At 35.6% G+C, this 23,547-nt stretch overlaps 2 protein-coding genes, 1 long non-coding RNA gene and 1 pseudogene across 7 annotated transcripts; all 4 read right to left on the bottom strand.

The window, feature by feature from the left end:
* Nucleotides 1-384: 384 nt before the first annotated feature.
* On the bottom strand, nt 385-3,173 carry LOC133714658 (uncharacterized). Of its 3 annotated transcripts, none has more exons than XR_009848778.1 (4): nt 3,042-3,173; nt 2,829-2,963; nt 2,614-2,716; nt 385-904 (listed from the first exon to the last, which is right to left on the bottom strand). It is a non-coding gene; the product is annotated as an uncharacterized LOC133714658 (long non-coding RNA). The 3 variants fall into 3 exon arrangements; XR_009848777.1 differs by having other exon boundaries at nt 2,860-2,963; XR_009848779.1 differs by having other exon boundaries at nt 2,860-2,958.
* On the bottom strand, nt 829-2,559 carry LOC133714655 (uncharacterized). The gene is made up of 5 exons (XM_062140822.1): nt 1,752-2,559; nt 1,450-1,662; nt 1,240-1,332; nt 1,051-1,154; nt 829-965 (listed from the first exon to the last, which is right to left on the bottom strand). The coding sequence occupies exons 2-5, from the start codon at nt 1,642-1,644 to the stop codon at nt 956-958; spliced, it is 402 nt and encodes a 133-aa protein (XP_061996806.1). The 5' UTR covers nt 1,645-1,662; nt 1,752-2,559; the 3' UTR covers nt 829-955.
* Nucleotides 3,174-12,529: 9,356 nt separating the features above from the next.
* LOC133714650 (cytochrome P450 CYP82D47-like) lies at nt 12,530-15,639 on the bottom strand (annotated as a pseudogene).
* Nucleotides 15,640-18,908: 3,269 nt separating this feature from the next.
* Nucleotides 18,909-22,991, bottom strand: LOC133714654 (probable leucine-rich repeat receptor-like serine/threonine-protein kinase At3g14840). 3 transcript variants are annotated; one of them, XM_062140819.1, is made up of 12 exons: nt 22,883-22,991; nt 22,512-22,606; nt 21,952-22,118; nt 21,674-21,745; nt 21,516-21,587; nt 21,314-21,385; nt 21,090-21,161; nt 20,923-20,994; nt 20,664-20,732; nt 20,420-20,485; nt 19,689-19,897; nt 18,909-19,198 (listed from the first exon to the last, which is right to left on the bottom strand). In XM_062140819.1, the coding sequence occupies exons 4-11, from the start codon at nt 21,697-21,699 to the stop codon at nt 19,813-19,815; spliced, it is 534 nt and encodes a 177-aa protein (XP_061996803.1). In that variant the 5' UTR covers nt 21,700-21,745; nt 21,952-22,118; nt 22,512-22,606; nt 22,883-22,991; the 3' UTR covers nt 18,909-19,198; nt 19,689-19,812. The 3 variants fall into 3 exon arrangements, with proteins under 3 accessions (XP_061996803.1, XP_061996804.1, XP_061996805.1); XM_062140820.1 differs by having other exon boundaries at nt 18,909-19,195; XM_062140821.1 differs by having other exon boundaries at nt 19,689-19,838.
* Between the last annotated feature and the right edge of the window lie 556 nt (nt 22,992-23,547).

Raw genomic sequence — 23,547 nt, 5'->3', positions numbered from 1 at the left:
GGAAATTTACTTTTGTCGTTGTAGGTTGTATAGTCTATAGCGAGGAAATTTACTTTTGTCGTTGTAGGTTGTATAGTCTATAGCGAGAAAATTTACTTTTGTCGTTGTAGATTGTATAGTCTATAGCGAGAAAATTTACTTTCATCGTGGTAGATACTATATTCTATAGCGAGGAAATTTACTTTTTGTCGTTGTAAGTTGTATAACCTATAGCGATGAAATTTACTTTCATCATTGTACATATTATAATCTTTAACGAAGAAATTTATTTTTGTCGTCATAAGTTGTGTATTGTATAGCGATGAAATTTATTTTCGTCGTTATACATTCTATAGCCTATAGCGAGAAAATTCTTTTTCGTTACAATTGATTGCTTATTACGAGGAAAATGTTGACAATACATATGGTTTTGTCACCAATTGTTCTCTACCATATTACATGAAAATATTTAAAACAAATTGAAATAATCAAACCAATAATAAATCTCATAATAATAAAACCAAAGTAACAATCAAAGTGTTTCCTAACATAAAGAGTAACAAAAATAGTCTAAAACCAATAACAAAATCAAGATGATCTAAAAAATTATTTCTCCATGTTTAAGTTCTCTAATAAAGATACTAACTTGATGGATGTTGCCTGGAAAAGTTAGCCATGAACTCCTCAAACTTTTTGGCTTGCTCCTCCAATCTTTGGATCACCTCATTTTGTGCATCAATCTTTTGTTGTTGAGTCCCTACAAGGTGTTGGGTCTCTTGAAGCTGTCCTTGCAACTCTTTGTTCTTTTCAGACATTTCATTTATCGACGAATGAGAGACCCTTGATGGTGGAGGTCTAGGGCCAAAACCACAACCCTTGATGTAGCCTGATTTGACTCCGAGGACTTTTGCACAAATTTCATCATCTGTCATTGTCCGAGTTCCATCAGGTTGAGTTGTCTCAGTTCGCATCTTAATCATTTCATCCTACAATAAAAAATATATACAATTAGATATAATATGCAATTTCTCAATTACAACCTGATCAATTTCTCGTTAACAAGTTACTTACCCACTTTGCTTTTGCTCCCCTCCCAAGTCCCAACCTTTTTTAGTGCTTTTGTACTCTGTTTCAAAGCGATCAATTGCATCTTGCATCTCTCCAGTCTGTGCTGCCTATTGCATTCAAACATATTCTTTTAACATCTACAAATATATATTGAAGCTATAAATTTATTAACAAAATTTATAAATATCTTACAATTTGCTCTTGGTGAGACATAAATGACTTTGACCCAGCTTTGTGGTGATGTGTCAACTTTGACCTATTTATAGCATTCTTCTCTGAACGAATCTGAAAATTATTATGAAATATCCAACAGTTAGTTGGAATCTGAATAAAAACGAAAACTAAGATAACAAAAAAGTGAACTGTGTTGAACAATAGTTAAAAAAATAAACAATATTGTACCTGAAACTTTTCACTAGAAAAACGAGCACAGAGAAACTCCCATTCTTCCTGAGTCTTGACATCATCGTGTTTGTTTTCAATTGCTTCCTCGATTGTTGAAAATTTCTCAAAATGTTTCTTCAACTTATAACGAAAATTACAAAATACAGTCTGACATGTTGTAATTACATATCTCTCGACCCAAGGGAGAGACATGTCAATGTCAAACTTGTTCTGCATATATATAATTTCATGTCAAACAAAATATTTAATTAAAGTAATCAATGTAAACTTACATTTTAGAAAAACAAACCATCACTCACCGTTATTCTTTTAACCAACTTATCCACTTCAATTTTTGGAATCTTCTTCCATTTTTCCACATTTAGTGGGGCATGGTTTCGAACTGTCAAACCAATTTCATTGGCCAACAAATTTTTTGGTTCTTCACTTGCTATCCTGATCCTCAAGATTTGAAAGTAATAGCCCCATTGGCCTTTAAACCACTCTGCCAATCTGATCGCAGTCACTGATATCGAAAGCCGTTGCTACAGCCGGCATATGAAATCTAGAGTACCATGAAAACTACCATGGCCTTTTCTTCCCTCTCCGCATTTCTATCATACTGCATCCTCCGGTCATAAGAATACCATGTGCGGACAGGATGGATAACAAGTTTTTCTAGTTCAACAGCATTCTCTATCAAATACATGACAAGTTCAAAATCACTTGTACGACCATGATACTCTGCCACTTCCACTTCCAGGAAAACTTGCAGGTTACACAGTGAGAAATTACTAATATCAAGAATCTCCAATGGAACTTATAGAAGTTCAAGTACAATGAGTCAGGGGGACCAAGACATTACCCTTGGCTTAGACAAAGAAAAAAATGAAGAGCATTAACAATATTTGTGATCAAGCAGAACAAAAACGTAATGTTAGGCCAAAAACAAAGATGCTAAAACAATCACAGATGTACTGACAGTATAAACAATCACAGTATAATGTTATTCCAATCCAATTTCTCCTCCCGAATTTTCACCAATCAAACAATGAAAAATGAAACTAAGAACAACAACAAAGGAAAATTGAGAAAATATTCACAACCAACAATTAATCATATCTGAGAATGAAGAAACATTTGAACATAATTCAAAATGATCAAATTGAATCGGAAACAAACCTCACAGACGCAATTGACAAGGTAACCAAAGAACAACCCAGAAGAGCAAATAATGAATTGTTGCCACACAGGCCTATCAGAGAGTGAAATCCCAAACAGAAACCTGCAACCCACAGTCTAAGTATTCAGAAGAATTGAATTCAAAGAGATATTTGACCAGCCCATCAATTGGAGTACTCAACGAAGGCAACAATAATGCTGTTAACTCGAATTACTTTAAACTTTGTCAAGTGCAGTGCAATTGACCTGTTGCTTAACAGAGCAAAGAATGCGATGGTTGGTGCTTTGATCAATCGAGCTGTATTGAATCCAAAAATTTCAATAATTGGAAGAGCAACGAATAACCTAGCCTACAAGAAAATAAGACCTTGATTAATCAAGCTATACAAGAATAATATATAGGGAGGGATGAATCTAATCTTACTCACAGAGATGAGAACTTCAAAGATGGGAGATTCAGAGGAGCCTTAGAGACAGAGCTTTGGTAGAACGCCGTCAGAGATAGAGAAGTGCGAAAAAGATAGAGTTCTGCTTCCTTAGGTTTTATCTTTTTTCTTTTTTTTTTTTCCTTTTGAATTGGCGCCTTCCTCCCCGCCTTCGGTCATTTGGGTTTTCAACTAAGTCCCGCTTCTCGTTTTTTTTTTTTTTTTTTGGTAGTTGTCTGACTTGTCTCCTCTTTCTCGAATCCTTCAATATGCCATTTATAAAAGTAAAAATGAATTTAGGGTATCTTTATGATTGTGAATATCCTAAATTGTGGAGAGGTCCATCATATTATGACATGTCATTCATTAGTAATGTTATTGTAGCACATGTCCGTGTACCTCTTATAGAGCATTTACCCTTAATTTATTAGGAATGTAAAAACTCCTTAATCTAATGGAAATGGATAAATTATAATTTGTTCATCGATGTGAAAGCTCCTTCAGATAATAGGAATAGGAAAAATTCATAACATGTTATATGTTATAGGGATTGTATCTTAATAAAGGAGACTTCTTATCTTGTTGGAGGAGATATATCTTGTTAGGGTGATGATATCTAGTCAAGAAGGGAATATCTGATTGAGACGAAAATATCTGGTCGAGGTGGAAATATCCGGTTTAGGGTTTAGGGTTGAGACGAAAATATCTAGTCGAAGAGGAAATATCCGGTTGAGGCAGGAAAATCTGGTCGAGGAGGAAATATTCGGTCGAGACAAGAATATCTCATTGAGGTAGAAATATCCGGTCGAGGCAGGAAAATCTTGTCGAGGAGGAAATATTCTGTCGGGACAAGGATATCTCATTGAGGTAGAAATATTCGGTCGAGGCAGGAAAATCTGGTAGAGGTGGAAATATCTGGTTGAGACAGAAATATCTAGTTGAGAAGGAAATATTCGATCGACACAGGAATATCTAGTCGAGACAAAAATATTCAATTTGTCTCCTGAAGTTGTATGACTTATATATTGCATTTAAATTGTTGAGGTTCACTCTAAAGCAACCACGAAATGGAAAATGAATTTAGAGAAACCAACCGCTCGATAGAGAGGTTGTAATATTTTATGGTGGTTGTAAAAAATCCAACCAATTTGGTTCTCGTTTCAAATTTGATCAACTATGTCAAACTTAGTTACTCTTATAAACCTATATTTATATATCATACACTCCAAAGAGCAACCCCTATCAATTCAAAGAAAATGGAAAAACCGACCGTTGGATGGGATTATTACAATAAATTATGAGTGTGGTAAAAAAGTTAGCCAATTTCACCATATTTTCGAATCCGATCGAATTGGTCAACCGTCGTCACTTGTATGTCTTCTTGGTTGACCGATGTCTTGATGACCGCGAAACGTGCTTATTTTTTCACATCACGTCTGTAAATATCCCATCGATGGATGTGCGTGTAAATAAGCTAAAAATTTCAATTTTAATTACAAAGACGTTGGCCTATATCAATTTGCCTCCTAAAGTTGTATGACTTGTATATTGCATTTAAATTGTTGAGGTTCATTATAAAGCAACCCTGAAGTGGAGAATGAATTTAGAGAAACCAACCGCTCGATGGAGAGATTGTAATATTTTATGGTGGTTATAAAAAATCTAGCCAATTTGGTTCTCGTTTCGAATTCGATCAACTAGGTCAAACTTAGTTACTCTTATAAACCTATATTTATATATCATACACTCCAAAGAGCAACCCCTATCAATTCAAAGAAAATGGAAAAACCAACCGTTGGATGAGATTATTACAATAAATTATGAATGTAGTAAAAAATTTAGCCAATTTCACCATATTTTCGAATCCGATCGAATTGGTCAACCGTCGTCATGATATGTAGAATATATATGCACATAATCTATATAGAAGTATGAGATAATGAGAACTTTCACACACATATATAAACAGTTAAACACACACACACATATATATGTGTGTATGTGTGTGTTTGTTAATATATATACTTATATAGATATACGTGTGTTTATATATATATATATATATATATAGGATTTTTCTCAGGTAAGGATGTCCTTAGTTTTTCTTATGGAACGGATTTACTGTTTTCACCCACTTTCCGATCACATTTTCACATCTTAACCGTTCAGTTTTTAGATCCTAATGTATGGATCACCTCTGCAAAATTTCAGCCAATTTGGTGATCGTTAAGGCGTCCAAAACTGCAATTTACACGAACGAACCGAATCTGTCGAACCGGAACCGTTCGTTTACATTGTTGTAATTTGCAGTTTTGGATGCCTTAATGATCACCAATTTGGCTGAAATTTTGCAGAGGTGATCTATACATTAGGACCTAAAAACTGAACGGTTAAGATATGAAAATTTGATCGGAAAGTGGGTGAAAACCGGAAATCCGTACCTAAGAAAAACTAAGGACGTCCTTAGTGTAGCCGGACTATATATATATAACACATACATATATAATAGTTTACGGGCTTTTACGAGCCGGGCCTAGCGGGCTTTTGGCGGACCTGGCCTATGGGCTGGGCTGGGTTTTTGTGGGCTTTTTTATAAAACAATACCCTTTTTTATTACTTTTACTGTTTTTTTTTTTGTCTTTGTTATTGTAGTCTTTAGAGTGAATAATTTTTTTAAAGTAGTGAATAATCTTATTTTTTTGCCCACCAAAACCTAAAGCGATGAAACAATTAGATCCTCGCTAAATGCATCAAGGGCGAAGAGATCAATCATCGTTGAAATAAGACTTTTAGCGAGGAATTCTTACATTCGTCCCTATTAAATTTGGCGGATCTCTTATGTAATTTTGCGTCAAACTAATAACGAGGAAAGTATTATTTTCCTCGATAATGGCTTCTTTTGACGACAAAACAATTCCTTGTAGAACATGGACCATAGTTTTGTCACCATTGAATTTGGTGGGTCTTACACAATTTTGTCACCATTGAATTTGGTGGGTCTTACACAATTCCTCCCCCCCCCCCCCCCCCCCAAAACTAATAGTGAGGAAAGTGTTATTTCCTCGCTAATGGATTCTTTTGATGAGAAAATGATTCCCTCGTAGAACACCAATTTTTAGCGAAGAAATCTTAATTTTGTCGCCGTTGAATTTGGCGGATCTTATACAATTTTGCGCCAAACTAATAACGACAAAATCTTTTTTTCCTCGCTAATTATTTTTTCTTTTACAATGAAATGGTTCTTTGTAGAACACAAACTTCTAACTAGGAATCCATAGTTTTGTCGCCGTTGAATTTGGCTAGCCTGACACAATTTTTTCCCAAACTAATAACGGGGAAAGTATATTTTCCTCGCTAAATGCTTCTTTTGATAAGGAAATAGTTCATCACAAAACATGGACTTTTAGAGAGGAAACCATAGTTTTTTCGCCATTGAATTTGGCGTGTTTTAAATAATTTTCCGCCAAACAAGTAACGACGAAATCGTTATTTCCTCGCTAATTGCTTCTTTTCACGAGAAAATAGTTCATCGTAAAACATGGGCTTTTAGCGAGGAAACCATAATTTTTTCGCCATTGAATTTGGCGGGTTTTAAATAATTTTCCGCCAAACAAGTAACCACGAAATCGTTATTTCCTCGCTAATTGCTTCTTTTCACGAGAAAATAGTTCATCGTAAAACATGGGGTTTTAGCGAGGAAACCATAATTTTGTCGCCATTGAAATTGGCGGGTTTTATATAATTTTCCGTCAAACTAATAACGACGAAATCGTTATTTCCTCGCTAATTGCTTCTTTTCACGAGGAAATAGTTCATCATAAATACGGGCTTTTAGCAAGGAATCCATAATTTTGTCGGCATTGAATTTGGCGGGTTTTACATAATTTTCCGCCAAACTAATAACGACGAAATCGTTATTTCCTCGTTGAATGTCGTTTTCGCGATGAAAAAATTCCTCACCCTAGTCTCATATTTCCTCGCTAATAACTTGATGATTTAGGAGACCAAGTCACCTTTAGTGATGAACAAAAATATTCGTCGTAGAAAGTGGTGTATAGTGAGGAAAATATGTTTCTCGCAGAAAACTTAATGACATGTAGTGAGGAATCGAAATCTTCCTCGTAAAAAGTGACATTTACTGAGGAAAATAAATTTCTCGCAAAAAACTTGGTCGCTAAAAAGACTTTTTGTTGTAGTGTGGGGAAATCGCCTCCTGACTATAAAAAGGGCTTTTGGCAACGTTTGGCAAAACAAGGTTAAAATCAATGCTTTGAGTTATAGACTTATAGCAGCTTTTTTTGTTGTTGTGAATTTTCAAGTACTTTAACGTGTCTTCCTGAAAGACTAGAAACATTTCAAGTTAAATCACACATTTCAAAGTTTTATTAAAAAAAAAAAAAAAAAAACTCTATCTGCTTCGAACAAAGTAGATTACAAGTAAGGGAAAATTCTATCATATACACATTTATAAATGTGACAACAAATTTGTTGTCAAAGTGGTAATGTTGAGTCATATTTTGTGTAATATTAGTTCTAGTAATGGTAATTACACCACACTACCGTTACAAGTTTTTGAACAAATTTGTTGTCAATGTTGTAATTTTTGTTTAATTATATGTAAATAGTGTAAATGAATATGGTAACTTTGTTCTCAATATTGTAATTTTGATTCAAATAATTGTAATTTTTGTTCAAATAGATGTAAAATGAGTGTATGATAAACATCACAGTACCATAGCTTGTCTCGTAAGTAAGAAAACAAAATAATAAAAATATATTGTTGTCCTAATGAAGTAATCTCAAACGGCTACATAACAAAAACGCACCAATCCAAACAGAGAGATTATGAGCTTTTTGTACTGTATATAGATTATAGGAGATGATGTATAGGAAGTTGAAGTTCATCATTTAAATAATTTGAAGAGAAAGTTTCATTGGTCTATATACCAGGCATGTAGCTTTGTTTATTGTATCAGCAGTAATTGAACCAGCAAACTCTTCTGTGCTATCATCATCAAGGACAGAAAGCATCATATCCATGAAGTCAGGCTCACAATCATGTTGCACAGAATTAGTACGTACTTCTCTTGTGCTTATGCTCTTCTAACCATTTTTGAGCCTCACCATCGAGTTCTTTAGCCGTCTTCTTCATGGCCTTCTCATAACCTCCCAAATCCAATCATCTAAGATATGAAACTGCATCTGAGATTACAAATTCACCACCTAATATAAAAAACTCCCTCAACACCTTTCGAAAGCTTTCGTTCTCTTCCTTCTGTTGTGCCGTGGTAGCCCCAGGAAGTCGCTTTCCAACAACCATCCTGAGCATGATCTTTGAGGTTAAGTCTCCAAACCACATCTTCAAGTCCACCAGAACATTATTTGAGACACCTTTGTTTCCCTCCCACATATCAAATATATGTTTGGTAGAGAGACCTTCACCTCCGATTCTCGGACGTGCTTGAGTAACTCCAACTTGTGGTTGGAGAGGATGTGCAGCATGCTTACCTTTTGCACCTGGCGCCAGTATGGTCCGTAAGGGCTAAAACCGAACATGGCATAGTCGTACCCCATAATCTCTGAGTATAAAGCTTTCGGGCGGTTGGCAAAAGCTTTATCATTAGTGGTGAGATATTCTTTAGCCACATCCCAACTGCTTACAACAAGAGCTCGGTGCACACCAAGCTTGATAGTGAAGAGTGGTCTGTACTTGTCAGCAGAGCCGGCTTAGAGGCTGTGCAAAGTGTGCGATGGAACAGGGCCCCCAAATTTTGGGGTCCTATATATACTTCTTTGTACATCTATATTATTTATGAAAGGGCCCTTACTACTTGAAAGTTTTGTAGTTCAGTTGGTAATTAGCTCTCTTTCCAACTTAGTAGTACAAGTTCGATTCTCATTGCAACTGATTTGCTTTTTATTTCTTTTTTGGGCCCCTTTTCCTACCCCTATTATCTTGTTCTTTTGGGCCATTTTTCCTCATTGCAGGTGATTTGCTTTTTATTTCTTCTTTTTTTTTGCTCCTTTTTCTGCCTCCATTTTCTTGTTCTAGTAGATATTACATTTATGTTTCATTTATTTTTGTCTTTTTTGGGCCTCTTTTCCTACCCCCATTTTCTTGTTCTTTTAGGCCATTTTTCCTCATTTCAGGTGATTTGCTTTTTCTTTTTTCTTTTTTTGGGCCTCTTTTTCTGCCTCCATTTTCATTGCAGTTGATTTGCTTTTTATTTCTTTTTTGGACCCTTTTTCCTCATTGCAGGTGATTTGCTTTTTATTTTTTCTTTTTTTGGGTCCCTTTTTCTGCCTCCATTTTCTTGTTCTCGTAGATATTACATTTAGGTTTTATTTATTTCTGTCTTTTTTGGGCCCCTTTTCCTACCCCCATTTTCTTGTTCTTTTGGGCCCTTTTTCCTCATTGCAGGTGATTTGCTTTTTATTTCTTCTTTTTTTGGGCCTCTTTTTCTGCCTCCATTTTCTTGTTCTGGTAGATATTACATTTATCTTTGATCATTGTTTCATTTATTTCTGTCTTTTGGATAGTATTGTATTTATCTTCGTTAATAATTCATAATTCAATTGTAATTTTGTCTGTAAATGGTTTTTTGTTAGCAAGCTTTAGTCGTCTTTCTCTCTAAATTTTTTTTTTTTTAAAGAAGTGGAATAATAATCTAAGATAAGAGGGCCAAAACAAAAACAAAAAAATTAAAGTAATTAATTATGTATTTATATTTGTTTGTATATAACAAAAATTTTCAATGATATATTCATGTATAATCGCGTAAAGAGGGACCGTATTTTCTATCTCGCACAGGGCCTCCAAAACATGTTCCCTAGGGTTATGTACGTGGGGCGGTTGAGGCCCTCCTAAGAGAGGAAGGTGGCCGACTATTGGCCATGCACCAGCCGCTTCCGGGGGTCCTCTAGTCTTTGCTGTGTTTTTCTGCAAGTATTTTGATATCCATACGAAAGAGAAAAGAAAAAGCACAGATGCTAAGAAGGTAGTTGAAGCAAATGGAAGATGGAAGCATAAACTCCATGGGAATAGAAACCTACAGGCACCAATAATGATCAAGATTGAAGATTGCGCTATTTGCTTCATATATATTTCTTACACCCCATTGTACGCGTAAATATGGACAATGATGTGGGGCCTCAAATCCTAGGTGTCATGCCATGTAAGTAAATACAAATTTTATTTTCAATTCCACATAATATATCTTGCCACATTATACTATTGCAACACCAACTTTACCATTTTACATTTCCTTTTAGATGTTAGGGAGTGAATCAATTACATTAATGAATTTAATTAGGTGACGAAAAAAAATATTAACTATTAATTATGTATTAATTTAAGAGATATGTCTACGGATTCTTTGACAATATTTTTCTTCATTTAGTTAAATTCTTTCCTTTAATTTTTCTTTCCAAATGGTATTAATATATTGAATTATGTGCCAAGAAATAGACGTTAACTTTTCTTTCCAAATATTGATTAATTTCATCCAAAAAAAAATAGCATTAATAAATTGAATTTGGGAAATACTTATGTCTAAATTAAGAGGTAAGAAAAAATTCCCACGTTAGCAGCTATTAATTAACATCTACAATCTAGATATAAGGGAAAAACAAACAAAATAAATAAATTCAAATCTAACGTTTAAACCCTAGCTACAATGAACAAAAGAATATATACAATCATATGAATATGTATTTTTCACATTATATTTCCAAAATTTGCAGGAACCCAACAAAGGTTGAATTCATATACATGTGTTAGCAAATCTATTAATCGAACGTACGTGCAAATCTATTGACTGAATTACATGAAATTTTTTGTACTCTTGATTGAAAAAAAAAAATTTGTTGTTTAAATCTAAGCATGAGTGCAATGAAAAGAAAAAAAAAATGAAAGAAAGCCAAATTTTTTTTACTTTAGAAGAAAGCCAAAATAATTTAGAGTCATTTGATTTTGGAAGGATAAGATGGTCTTTTTCTCAATAATTACATGACATTATTTGACAAATAGGTGATGTGTGTGGATGACATGGCATGACACCTAACATTGAGGCCACAAATCTTAGGCCGCATTGAGGCCACAAATCATTTTCCCGTAAATATATAGTAGTAGGTACCAGCCATCAAGCAACAAAGGCAGAGGCCGTAGAGCATAAATTTAAGTTAGAGATCTCTTTAACCATATATATCTTTATCTCCACTGTCTATCGATATTTGACGTCATGCATTTAGTTCAATTTAAATAATTTTTAAAATTAATTACATTTTAGGCCCCAAATTATGGAGTCATTTTTACTTTCATGCCAAAATATCAAAATTTATCATTTACCTACCTCAATGTATCTCCGTTGGACGTTTTAATTAGGGCTGCCACTTGGTTTGGTAATTACCAAACTGACCGAATACCAATCGATGTTTTAGGTTTGGTAAACCGACTTTTTGGTAATCGAGACCGATAAAACCGAAATCCAATATTACCGAAAAAGTTGGTTAATTTGGTTTTGGTAAATACCAAATCTACCAATGATCTAAATATTAACTTTATATACTATAGTTTTCAATACGCATACATGTCTATTAGGAAATAAACATAAAAACTTTGATAATAGCATGAACATTACTAAGTATACTACATTATTATTTTAAGTAACCTGATTAAAGATGGTTAAATAACTTAATTTTTATTGAAAATGGCTAAAACTTGTTGTCATACGTACAAAAGAAAGCTATAATAAGTAGATGAATATAAAGTTTACGACTATAATATTGAAAAATCTAGTATTGTTTATTCGAATTTATATTACAAAGAATTAGTGTTCTAAAATTGATAATGCCGAAAACCGAAATACCGAATTCGGTAGATATAATTAAAAACTGAAAATTTTGGTTAGTAATTGGTAGCTCAATTTTGAAACTGAAAAGTTTGGTTTTAAAGTTGGTAATACCTATAACCGATTCGAACTGACCGAGTGACAGCCCTAATTTTAATATATAGGAGTTAAAATTTCTGTTACAAAAATCTGTTAATAGCCGATGTGTCAATTAACTCCTAATGGCGCAGTTAATTTGCTGATGTGGCATCAATTAGTCCCACCAAACTGGAGAAAATGCCAGACGGATTGATTTTTTCTCTCAAAACAGAAGGAATAAAAAGTTCATTGTTGATTAAAACCTGATCAATTCAGATCTCATAATCAGTATCCGATTCCCATCTCATCCAAACTTATTTTGTCCATAAAATAACACAAATCTTCCAAATTGCCAGCCACCTCGAACCCCACTCCTCCATATTCATCTTCTCCTCCTTCACGCCAAATCTACACCACCCAGAAAAGAAAATACGGAAGTCTTGTGCCATTCCTGCAGATCTGTGCCGGGCAATACTGATTTATGTGGGGACTTAGATCAGATCTCGATCCTCACGACCGGACTCGTTGTAGTCGATATTAATCAGGTCTGAAACGTTATGATTCGTACTCCATTTGACCAGATTGAAACTCCGGTTGTGTTTTTGGGATTCAGAAACTTGTTCTTCGTTTGGTGTTTGGGAGTTCCTTTAAATCAATTCCCAATTCGGATTGGCTCTTCTTTTTGCTTGGATTGAAATGGCTAGAAGTTGATAAGATATTATTGTCAAATAATACAAATTATATTTGCCAAAAAGAAAAAATACAAATTATAAGACTTTATTGAAGCATGTAAAGAAAGCCATTACAATATATGCTACACTTCGGTGAGAAATATAGCAGTAGAATTGAAACCCATGTAGCAAATGAGCCAGTGCAACTACTATTCTAAATATTCAAGAACATACATGTTCTCTAGTCAACATTTTCATAAAGTTTAGGATGTAGGCGTGGGGTGAGAAGGACCTCCAGTGGGGTGGTCTTCATGTTTGTTATTCCTGAACTCTCACTCATATCAACTGGTTCATCAGATGGAGTTGCAATTTCAAATCCATGCAGCAACTGAGCCAGTGTAAGTTGAGTAACGTGAAGTGCGAGAGAGATTCCTGCACATATTCGTCTACCACTTCCGAATGGTATCAATTCAAAACTCTGGCCCCTAACATCAACATTTTTGTGAGTTGTAAGGAACCTTTCTGGTTGGAATAGACAAGGATCGAGCCAGACATTTGGATCGCGCTGAAGCTTTGAAAGGTTGATAAGAAGACGCGTGCCTGAGCTTACATGATAGTTACCTATTGTGCAGTCTTCGCTGGATTCATGTGGTACTGAGAGAGGTGCAGCAGGGTATAGCCGCAAGGTTTCCTTGATAATGGCTTGGAGGTAGACTAGATTCTTCACATCTGATTCATTCACTTGCCTTTCCCTACCGACATGGTTGTCTAACTCAAGTTGAGCCTTCTTCAGGACTTTAGGATTGTTGAGTAATAAAGAAAGAGCCCAGATTAATGTCACCGATGAGGTTTCTGTCCCTGCTAGAAGAAGCGCCTACAAAGGACATACGAAATGTACATGATTTTCAAACATGCATAATACATAACAAAAAGTAATGTAGGAAATTCTTTTGCTGGAAGTATTTGTGACAAGTACATATACATTGCATGTTCTTAAGATTTAAGTGCTTCCTGTAATTGCATTTAGAAGCACTAAAGAAGTGCTTCTTTTCCTTTTCAAAATTTTTTAAAAGTAATTTTATATCACAGAAAGCTCTTGTAAGACTTTTTGGGGGAAATTCTAGTGTACATGGGGGTATCTCATACCCACATTTACAAAAGTGACAACAAATTTGTTGTCAGAGTGGTAATGTTGAGTCCTATTTTGTGTAATCTTAGTTCTAATAATAGTAATTACACCTCTTACGACATTGTTACAAGCTTTTGAACAAATTCGTTGTCAATGTTGTAATTTTTGTTTAACTATATGTAAATAGTGTAAATGAATATGGTAACTTTTGTTCTCAATGTTGTAATTTTTGTTTAACTATATGTAAATAGTGTAAATGAATATGGTAACTTTTGTTCTCAATGTTGTAATTTTGGTTCAAATAATTGTAATTTTTTGTTCAAATAATTGTAAATGAGTGTATGAGATACCCGCAAGTACCATAGCTTGTCTCGACTTTTTGGAATTGTTTCTAAATTTGGGGAAATCGCCTCCAGACTATAAAAAGGACTTTTGGCAGCGTTTGAAAAAACAAGATAAAATCAATGTTTTTTTTTTTTGATGTGAGAAAATCAATGCTTTGAGAGTTTGAGTTATAGACTTATTGAAGCATTTTTTTTTTTGGTGAATTTTCAAGCACTTGACATGGTAGAAACACTTAAAGTTAAAGCACACACAACACACACTTGAAATTTTTATTAAAAAAAAAAACTATAGAAACTCTATTTGCTTCGATCAAAACCGATTACAAATAAGAAAACAAAATAATAAAAACAGTCCTAATGAAGTAATCTCAAACGGCTCTATAACAAAAACACTCTAATCCAAACGGAATGATTTTGAGCTTTGAGTACTGTATATATAATATAGGAGATAATGTATAGGAAGTTGAAGTTCATCATATAATTAATTTGAAGTGAAAGGTTCATCGGTATATATACCAGGCATGTAGCTTTGTTAATTGTCTCAGCAGTAATTGAACCAGCAAACTCTTCTGTACTATCATCATCAAGGACAGTAAGCATCATATCCATGAAGTCAGGCTCACAATCATGCACAGAATTAGTACTTCTCCTGTGCTTATGCTCTTCTAACCATTTTTGAGCCGCACCATCGAGTTCTTTAGCCGTCTTCTTCATGGCCTTCTCATAACCTCCCAAATCCAAACACCTAAGATATGGAACTGCATCTGAGATTACAAATTCACCACCTAATATAAAAAAATCCCTCAACACCTTCCGAAAGCTTTCATTCTCTTCATTCTCTTGCGCTGTGGTAGCCCCAAGAAGTCACTTTCCAACAACCATCCTGGACATGACATTTAAAGTTAAGTCTACAAACCACCTCTTCAAGTCCGCCAGCACCTTATTTGAGACACCTTTGTTTTGCTCCCACATATCAAATATATGTTTCGTAGACACCTTCACCTCCGTTTCCCGGACGTGCTTGAGCAACTCCAACTTGTGGTTGGAGAGGATGTGCAGCGTGGCTATCTTTCGCATCTGGCGCCAGTAAGGTCTGTAAGGGCTAAAACCTAACATGGCATAGTCGTACCCCAAAATCTCCGGGCTTAAAGCTTTCGGGCGGTTGACAATAATGGTGAAACACTCTTTAGCCACATCCGAACTGCTTACAATAAGAGCACGGTGCACACCAAGCTTGACAGTGAATAGCGGTCCGTACTTGTCAGCCATGTTCGCTAGGATTATGTGGGGCGGTTGAGGCCCTCTTAAGAGGGGAAGGTGGCCAAGTATTGGCCATGCACCAGCCGCTTCTGGGGGTCCTTTGTTCTTTGCTGTGTTTTTCTGCAAGTATTTTGATATCCATACGGAAGAGAGAAGAAATGGTAAAAATGCTAAGATGGTTGTTGGATCACAAATGGAAGATGGAAGCAGAAACTCCATGGGAATAGAAACCTACAAGTACCAATAGATATCAAGATTCAAGATTGTGCTATTTGCTTCATATATATTCCTTACACCCCATTGTACACCTAAATATATAGCGGGAAGTAAATCGGTCTAAATCAACTAATCAAGCAACAAAGGTAGAGTATAAATTTAGGGTCTTGACTCAAAGCACCAAAATAAGTAAAAATTATCACACTTACCCCAGTAATAGATTTTTGTTCTCAATACACTAACATCAAGTGACCATTTTGCCCTCAACCGAATTAAAGAATTACAACCACTGCCACTCTGTGTCCTCTCTCTCTCTCCTCCTCCACAACCTGCAACTCAGTAAATCAGTTTCTCTTTCTGATAACCAAAACGAACTAGAGCTACTGATTCTGACTTCGGATCTCCATTTCGGATTGACCGACAAGTCGGTGCTTCGAGAACCGATACTCGCTATCGGCAACAATCTTGCTTCGGTAAGCCGAATGTCTCTCTCTCTGCCATGGCCAAGGACTAAAAATTCAAAAAAATCGGCAAAATTTTGCCCGAAATTTTCGTTTTTTTTAAGGGCCGATATTTCCGTTGCATACCATCTCACTTTCGGCCGAGATTTTTGAATGGTTGGCCTATAATTCAATAAAAAAAAACCAACAACGGTTGAGAGCCTAGGCCAACTCTACTGCAAATACCTTTGTGTATTATTTACAACATTATAATTAATATTTATGGATTTACCTACGAATCTGAAAACTTAGGTACATGTCCAATCAATAACTAACTTAGAACACTCAATTACTACATTGAATTATTTTTACCAAATGTTCAAAAATTTTACAACAATATTTCAAATTATAACTTCTATAAATAGTTCAAAAAAAGCACCACAGGAAACTACTAGTTTCTTTCTTCACTTTTTATGGATACTACTTCACTCTAAAATTTTGGTAAGTAATAAGTTAATATTACTAACCATTTAGTTCTCATTGTTTATTTTTTTTTTAATTAATGAGATTTGCTGCTTTTAATATTTGGTGTCTTAAATTAATACATTCCTACATTATCTCAATACACTCCTACATTATCTAGGAGATTAGTAAAGTATTGAGATATTAACAAAAATAAGTTCATCCAAGTCCCTGCAGATCTGTTATCTCCAGACGCAAACTTAGGGTCGACTTATGAATAAATGTATGATATTTTTATATTTATAATAATATATTTTTTAGCATTTTGGGTTTAGGGTTTAACTTTACTTAATTTACGTGCAGAAATTTTGATAAGAAAATACAATTTTGATAACTTTACTTAATTTATGTGCATGATCCCTACTATAACTACCAGCACCAAAACCCACAGCCAATCCCCTCGGACCCATATGGTTGGTATGTAAGTCAATACATGCAAAACTACAAAGGGCAGGTATCATTTAATGACTATTCTTCACAATACACTCTTTTTTTTTTTTTTTTTGAATAGAAATTGATATCATTAGAATCAATAGCCCGGCATTCAACCAATGGCTAGAGTCTAGCTACACTTACAGAAAGATAGCCGGCAAGAAAATCCGGAACCCTAATCTAAGCAAAGCAAACTCATTACAAGTCACTGATAAGCTCGCTATAATTAGCGAACTTATAGACAAAGAAACTCCAAAGTCTTATAGGGCAAAATCATATTCTAACCTCCCATTAGCCAATCACGCAATTGTGGTACCAATAGAAAGTCACTTCCTAGCCAACAAATAGGAGCAACTCCTTATCCATAAGCCGCTTGAACGCCAATCTTGTTCCAGATAATTACCAACTCCCGTAGCAGTCTTGATCCGAAACGATTGGTTCTGGACCAAAAGTCGACCTGAAAGCCCAAGAATGTCCACATCTCAGGCCAGGTCCACCTTCATCACTAAGTGACAAATGAGGGTGGTAAAACACCCTCCCTACTGGCCCATAACAGAAAGCCCAACAACTCAAACTTGAGCCCAGGCCCAAAGACCCAAACCCAACTCTGACTAAAGTGAGCAGCAACCCAATTCTGCTGTCGCCCCATCACCGCCGTCGCCAATCTCTCCGGCGGCCGGCCTCTCCAGCACTGCATCACCGTCCCCGGGTCCGCTGCCTCTCTGCTACACGCCGACAATCAGACCCAGTCGGACTTGGGCTCAGTCTCCGCCCACCAACCAAGGAAGCACCAAGGCTGATCTGCTTCTCAAATCAATAGAACACCGACAATCCAACAAAGTGTCAATCTGAACCCGACGCTACACACCGATGACACTCGGCCAATAAGATCGGCAACCGTCTGGATCTGCCGTCACCAGAAGCAAAACACTCCTAATCACTGAGCCCAAACCAGAGGCGTCGATCTGCCTCCTATGCGCTACAAACTAGCCGCCGCTCCCACACGCCGCCAAATAAACAAAACCTGCGCGTGCACTCTCTTTTCAACCAAGCCCCGAAGAATCACCACGACGAGACGATGCTCTCTCTGCTAGATCCGACAGGTTTGGCCTGAAGCCGCCGCCGCCGCTCTCTCTGCTCAGCTCTAGGGTTTCTAGGCTGCTATATGACTTCCATCTACTTTACTACTACTACTGTTTGGTTCTGTTTCTCTTCCATGCAGACTCTTTCGTTTTCTCTCTCTTTCAAAAAAATAAAAATAAATAAAAGACCTGACGTCCTGACCTTAGAGTAGTAGCGGCCCTTCACAATACACTCAAGACTCCACAAATAGAGATAATGAAGTAAAGATTTTGTACCTCATAAGTCTTCTACGTGGTTCTAAGTTACTCATGTAATTCAAGGTGTAATGTATGTATATACAACACTACACCAAAACTGGGCTTTTACGGCCTGCGATGTGTGCCGTAAAAGCCTATTTACGGCGCACAAAAACATGCTGTAAATGCTCGCGCCGTAAAAGACATATCCCTTTTACGGCACGCTTTTGTGAGCCATAAATGTTCATCTATGCACGCCGTAAAAGTGTTCCTACCGATTCTCAGATCTCTTATTTAACTTATAGGTGCGCCGTAAATGCCCAACAAAGCGCGCCGTAAAAGACTGTGGAACTCATTTACGGCACACATAGTATGCCATAAAAGAATACCTGTAGAGTTATTTACGGTTCACATAGCACGCCGTAAAAGACTTTAGGCATAATTCTCAATGTCATTTGTGACACACTCTGCACACCATTATTGCCATTTCTTCTTTGCAAGAAATTTTATATTGCTGCTCATTTGCCAAATATGGCAGTATATTCAATGTAGCTGCTCAACTAACAATAATTCATTTCAAAACCTTATATAGATTGTCAAAGAGCAAAGGTGAATTAACATATATGATACATTAATTGAAATAGGATATCTGTACAAACTTAATTGTTACCATGCCATATGCAACTAAACTACAAAACAATTGCATTTGCATGTCCCTGCAAACTTGAGTTTAATTAAAAGTAACATATTACAATTCAAAAATATATTGCAGGGTAATTGCAAGGTTTCAAGCACCACTATCCAACTGCAATTTGTATCTCCCAATTAGTTCGAGCAATTTACCAGCAGTACCAACATAAGGCATTAATCTGCATACACCACAAAATTTGGCAGTACCTGCTGGAAACAAGTTTGAGAATATATGTTATACATTGGCTGCACTGTTTTCTTCTTCAATCAAGATAGAGTTAATTAAATAAGATACTAGCAAAGGATCAGAACATATTCTAAATCACTAAAAGCATATAGTACAATATTGGAAATAAGAAATAAGATGAGTTCATGCAGTTCTCTAAATCTGTCCAACAATTGGTATTCAAAAGAAATTCCTATCTTCACGAACTACCTGAGCTAAAGTTTCTGAAAATATTTATAATTTGAACTTGGAACCGATGAAAGTGCTATTTAGTATTCACCCTACTATAATGGGATAGTCCTCATATAACGACCTTAATTCTACAACTATAACTAAATTATAAGCAAATCCAGATAGTTGCAATATAAGAACAAACCAGAATAGAGAATCTAGATGGATGTTATTTAACCACCAAAAACAAATAACACTACTCAAAACAATAAGGAAGAGGTAATTAGTGCCAGAATATGTTACCTAAAAGTTCATAAACTAAACTTGTTTGATGTACTTGATAGGCCATGCAACTATACTTCCTTGAGCCATACTCAGTGTTCCAAACTCCCTAGTTGGTTGATATAAAGCTATATCCTCAAAAACATCAAGCACCCAAACTTTCCAGGTTTTCTGTACAAGATGGTGACTCAGAGCTCTCAGAAAAATTATTGTAAGAAACATCTATCTCGCTGCACACAAATAACACAAAATTGTAAGCCAGTAGAAGTTCACTGCTGGAAACTTGATATGCATTTTCATATGTTTCAAAGGATAAATTTATGACACAAAACCTGTTGATCATCTAAATGTTGCAAACCAGGTTTTTGGGAAATTAAATAGAACAGCCTAATATTTTGACAAGGAAACAATTTCTATTCTTTGTTCCTCCACATTCAGTTCAAATGAATATACTCAACAAAGCCATTTTGATGTATGATTCCTCACTAGTCATATTTAACATGTGATCTAACTTAGATCTTAAGCTAGATATTAAACAGCATGCCTAGGCAGTAAATGATAAAATTGTACGTTGTGGAAACACATTAAACAATGTACCTCTAAAAAAATTTGAGATTAGCCTCTAGCAAAAGTGGACTAGCCAAATTTAAATTATCTGTGTGTTAGTGTGTGAAAAACATAATGAGACATCTTAGCAGGCTTCAGTAGAAAAGTAAAATTCCAAGGAAATCTGATATAGTAGGGGCACATACTAGCGATTATCTCTGCTCTTGATCCAGTCTGGAATAGATCCAGTAAGCAAGTTGCTTGTTAGATACCTATTCAGCAAGCAATCACATAACCACATTCCATTAAGACATAGCACACATGGATGCCAACATTTAATATACCTTACACTTCCTTCTTTCCTACATCCAATCTATCATCCCATTTGAGATGGAATTTAGTACGTGTAGTATGCTAGCTAGTGACCTCAATGAAGTTTAAATTTCTTACAAGTTCTGCAAGGGTGTCAGATCTGCCGAATCAAGAATGCTTCCCTCCAATCTGTTGAAGCTTAGATCTCTGCAAGAAAATGAAAAAAAGGAGGTGTTATAAGAACCTTAATTGAAGTAGCCGGAAGTTCTCTGAACAAATAAACTGTCAGTAGCAGTCAACTTACTATCAAGAAAATCAATTAATTGTGGGCTATGCAACAAGAAAAAGAAAGGAAGAACAGAAAAAAAAAAAAAAAGTAAAAGAATAGCCATATTACAATGTTTTCAACTGTGACATTGCTGATAAATCAGAAGGCATAGGTCCAGATAAGTTACAGCTCCTGAGCATTCTGCAACATAACTCCATATCAGAATAGTTGCAGAGAAGCATGGATTAGTCTAAAACTGTAGATGAAAAGAAAAATACAACATCTTTTAGACTTACAATCTTTGCAAGCTTATCATATTGCTCAAGTTTGGAGATACTGAACCCCCTCCATTTAAGTCGCTGATCCTTCTGCAAAAATTGCATCATAGATAATTGTCAGATAAAAAATACAAATAAATAAATATAAATAAATTCCCTGTGATATGAAGATATAGTAAATTGTTAAATTTAGATAATGGTTTGTAGTGTTAATACAACTTAGAGTTGGACGTGGAACTCACAGTTCTGTTAAATTACTCAAGACAGAAATGCTAGATGGAATGGGGCCTTGTAGACCACTAGCTTGGATCTCTCTGTCAAAATAAGAATTCAATATGGATGGAGGTTACACCAATTCTACATTTTATCAATTAAGAATATACACTAGCAAAAAGCACTTACATTGCTATATCTTAGTTCTCAACTATTAGGACAAATACTTACAATTTCTGAAATTGATTCCAACTTTGAAAAAAGTCGGGCATTCTTCCAGTTAAGTTGTTGCTGCTAATCCTCCTGCATAGAAGAAAGGATTGGGGAAAAAAAATTAACATCAAAAGTTATAGTAACTATAAATACAGCAAATGTTAAGGGTTACTTACAGTTCTGTTAACTTAGTCAGATTCATAAGAGCTGCAGGCAATTCTCCTGTGAGATTGTTTGCATTAAGAATACTGGAGACACAATGAAACTAAACAACTTACTGAATGGTACTTGCTAGTCAAGTTATAAAATATCAAAGATAAGAATTAATAAAAAAATAATGGTAAAAAGCAGAAACAGAATAGGGGTGAAATGAAGACATCAAAGTGTATGATATTCAATTAACAAGTACTATATATCATGGAAAAAAAAACTTCATAATGAACTAAATACTCACTCTTGTTTGTTTGGGCTAATGCAGCTGTGAGGGTGACGCACCTATTCCATGAGCAATATGAAACATGGCAAGAAGGAGCCGGTAATCAAGTTTGAAGATTCACTAGATGAATAGGCTACTGATGATGGTCAAGATAACAAGGTCATCATGCTTGTTCCTTACAAATACTGAAAAATGAGAAGAGAAAGAAAGGTCATCACTCACCTAATCCCAGCACACACTGCATTAAATAATGAGAACCTATATATCCAGCACATGCACAATGTACTAATATATATCTACCTCATCATACTTTTTTTTTTTTTCCAATTCCAAATCCAATTCCAACATAGTGAACTCAGAAACTACTTTCTCAAAGCATTCTCATTGAATATAAATTGCTGAGTTCTTGACAAAAAGAACATGCAGATAGAGCAACATTTAACAGAAACCTACAACACAAACCATTACTAGCCCACCAAGTGAGTAACAGATACATCTAGAAAACCTGGTCATAGCAAGTAATAGCTCACGTACAGTCCTACTCCTAGTCCAAAATTCAGAGAAACCAATGCATCTACCTTGTCATAGTGCTTCAGAAACTCATCAAAATCGTGCATAAGACTTTGATCTGCTTGAACCGAGTCATCCACCAAGTTTAGAAATTCCGTCACATCTATCAAACCAATTCAATACATTCATATGATTCAATCAAACCAAAAGCTTCAGATATTACATAACAAGCAGACACCCATCTTAGATAACCAAATACCCAGCTATAAATCCTAAATTTTAGACAGACCCGGTTCACTTTTGAGATAAAAACCCAATCAAATTTACCAAAATCATATGACCATACCTAAATTTATGTTAATTAACCCAACCCCTGTCGCTAACTCCGATAGCCCAAGAGAAGAACTTGGGCGGGGAAGAGTTGAGATTTTTGAAATACCTTGAGAACTAGGTGATTAGTCGACGGGTCGAAGAAGAACTTGCGGAGGAGAACTCGCGGGAAGGTCTGGGATTTTCGCTATTAGATTTGGGGTATTGCAAATTGATGAGGAGTTTGCAAAGGGCATGACTTTCTTAGAATAGCAAACTAACAAAAGTAAGTAAATTTCGGGAAAGTTGAGAAAAGAGGAAAGAGAAACTTGAGAGGGAAACCAAATATTTCAATGAAAATTTCGCGCCTTAAAAATCATCATTTACGGCATGCTTTTTTGCGAGCCGTAATTAGGCTTTTTTAGACATGTTTTCACGGCATGCTTTTATGCGAGCCATAAATAAGCTTTTTTTTGTATGTTTTTAAGGCGTGCTTAAAATGTGCGCCGTAAAAGATATAACACAATTATGGCGTGCTATTTCTGCGCGCCGTAAAAGACTAGTTGATAAGGTTATTAACGGCATGCTATATATGCACGCCGTAAAAGGGTAAATGACAAAGGTTATTTACGGCGTGTATAAAATGCGCGTCGTAAAAGAGTAACATTTACGGCACAAAAAATTGCACGCCGTAAATTTTGCGCAGTAAAAGCCTTGAATTGTTGTAGTGCAAAGAATGTATATAAGGCGTGATGGCCTAGTCTCCCATTGGGTTTCCAGCCATAAAAAAAAAAT

Source organism: Rosa rugosa, chromosome 6 (assembly GCF_958449725.1).
Source record: "Rosa rugosa chromosome 6, drRosRugo1.1, whole genome shotgun sequence".
NCBI classification, from domain to species: domain Eukaryota; kingdom Viridiplantae; phylum Streptophyta; class Magnoliopsida; order Rosales; family Rosaceae; genus Rosa; species Rosa rugosa.
Note: the sequence above shows the minus strand (reverse complement) of the source record. Positions and strands in the feature narration are given on the sequence as shown.

Bases quoted from the DNA above. Each gene is read 5' to 3' on its own strand.
- LOC133714655 (XM_062140822.1), bottom strand. From the start codon at position 1,644: ATGTCTCTCCCTTGGGTCGAGAGATATGTAATTACAACATGTCAGACT. The intron at 1,333-1,449 runs GTACAATATTGT...AATAATTTTCAG, and splicing joins TTTCTAGTGAAAAGTTTCAG to ATTCGTTCAGAGAAGAATGC. The intron at 1,155-1,239 runs GTAAGATATTTA...TGAATGCAATAG, and splicing joins TGTCTCACCAAGAGCAAATT to GCAGCACAGACTGGAGAGAT.
- LOC133714654 (XM_062140819.1), bottom strand. From the start codon at position 21,699: ATGAATCTGACTAAGTTAACAGAACT. The intron at 21,588-21,673 runs GTAAGTAACCCT...TCTTCTATGCAG, and splicing joins CTGACTAAGTTAACAGAACT to GAGGATTAGCAGCAACAACT. The intron at 19,898-20,419 runs GTATGTGCCCCT...ATTTGTGTGCAG, and splicing joins AAGAGCAGAGATAATCGCTA to CGAGATAGATGTTTCTTACA.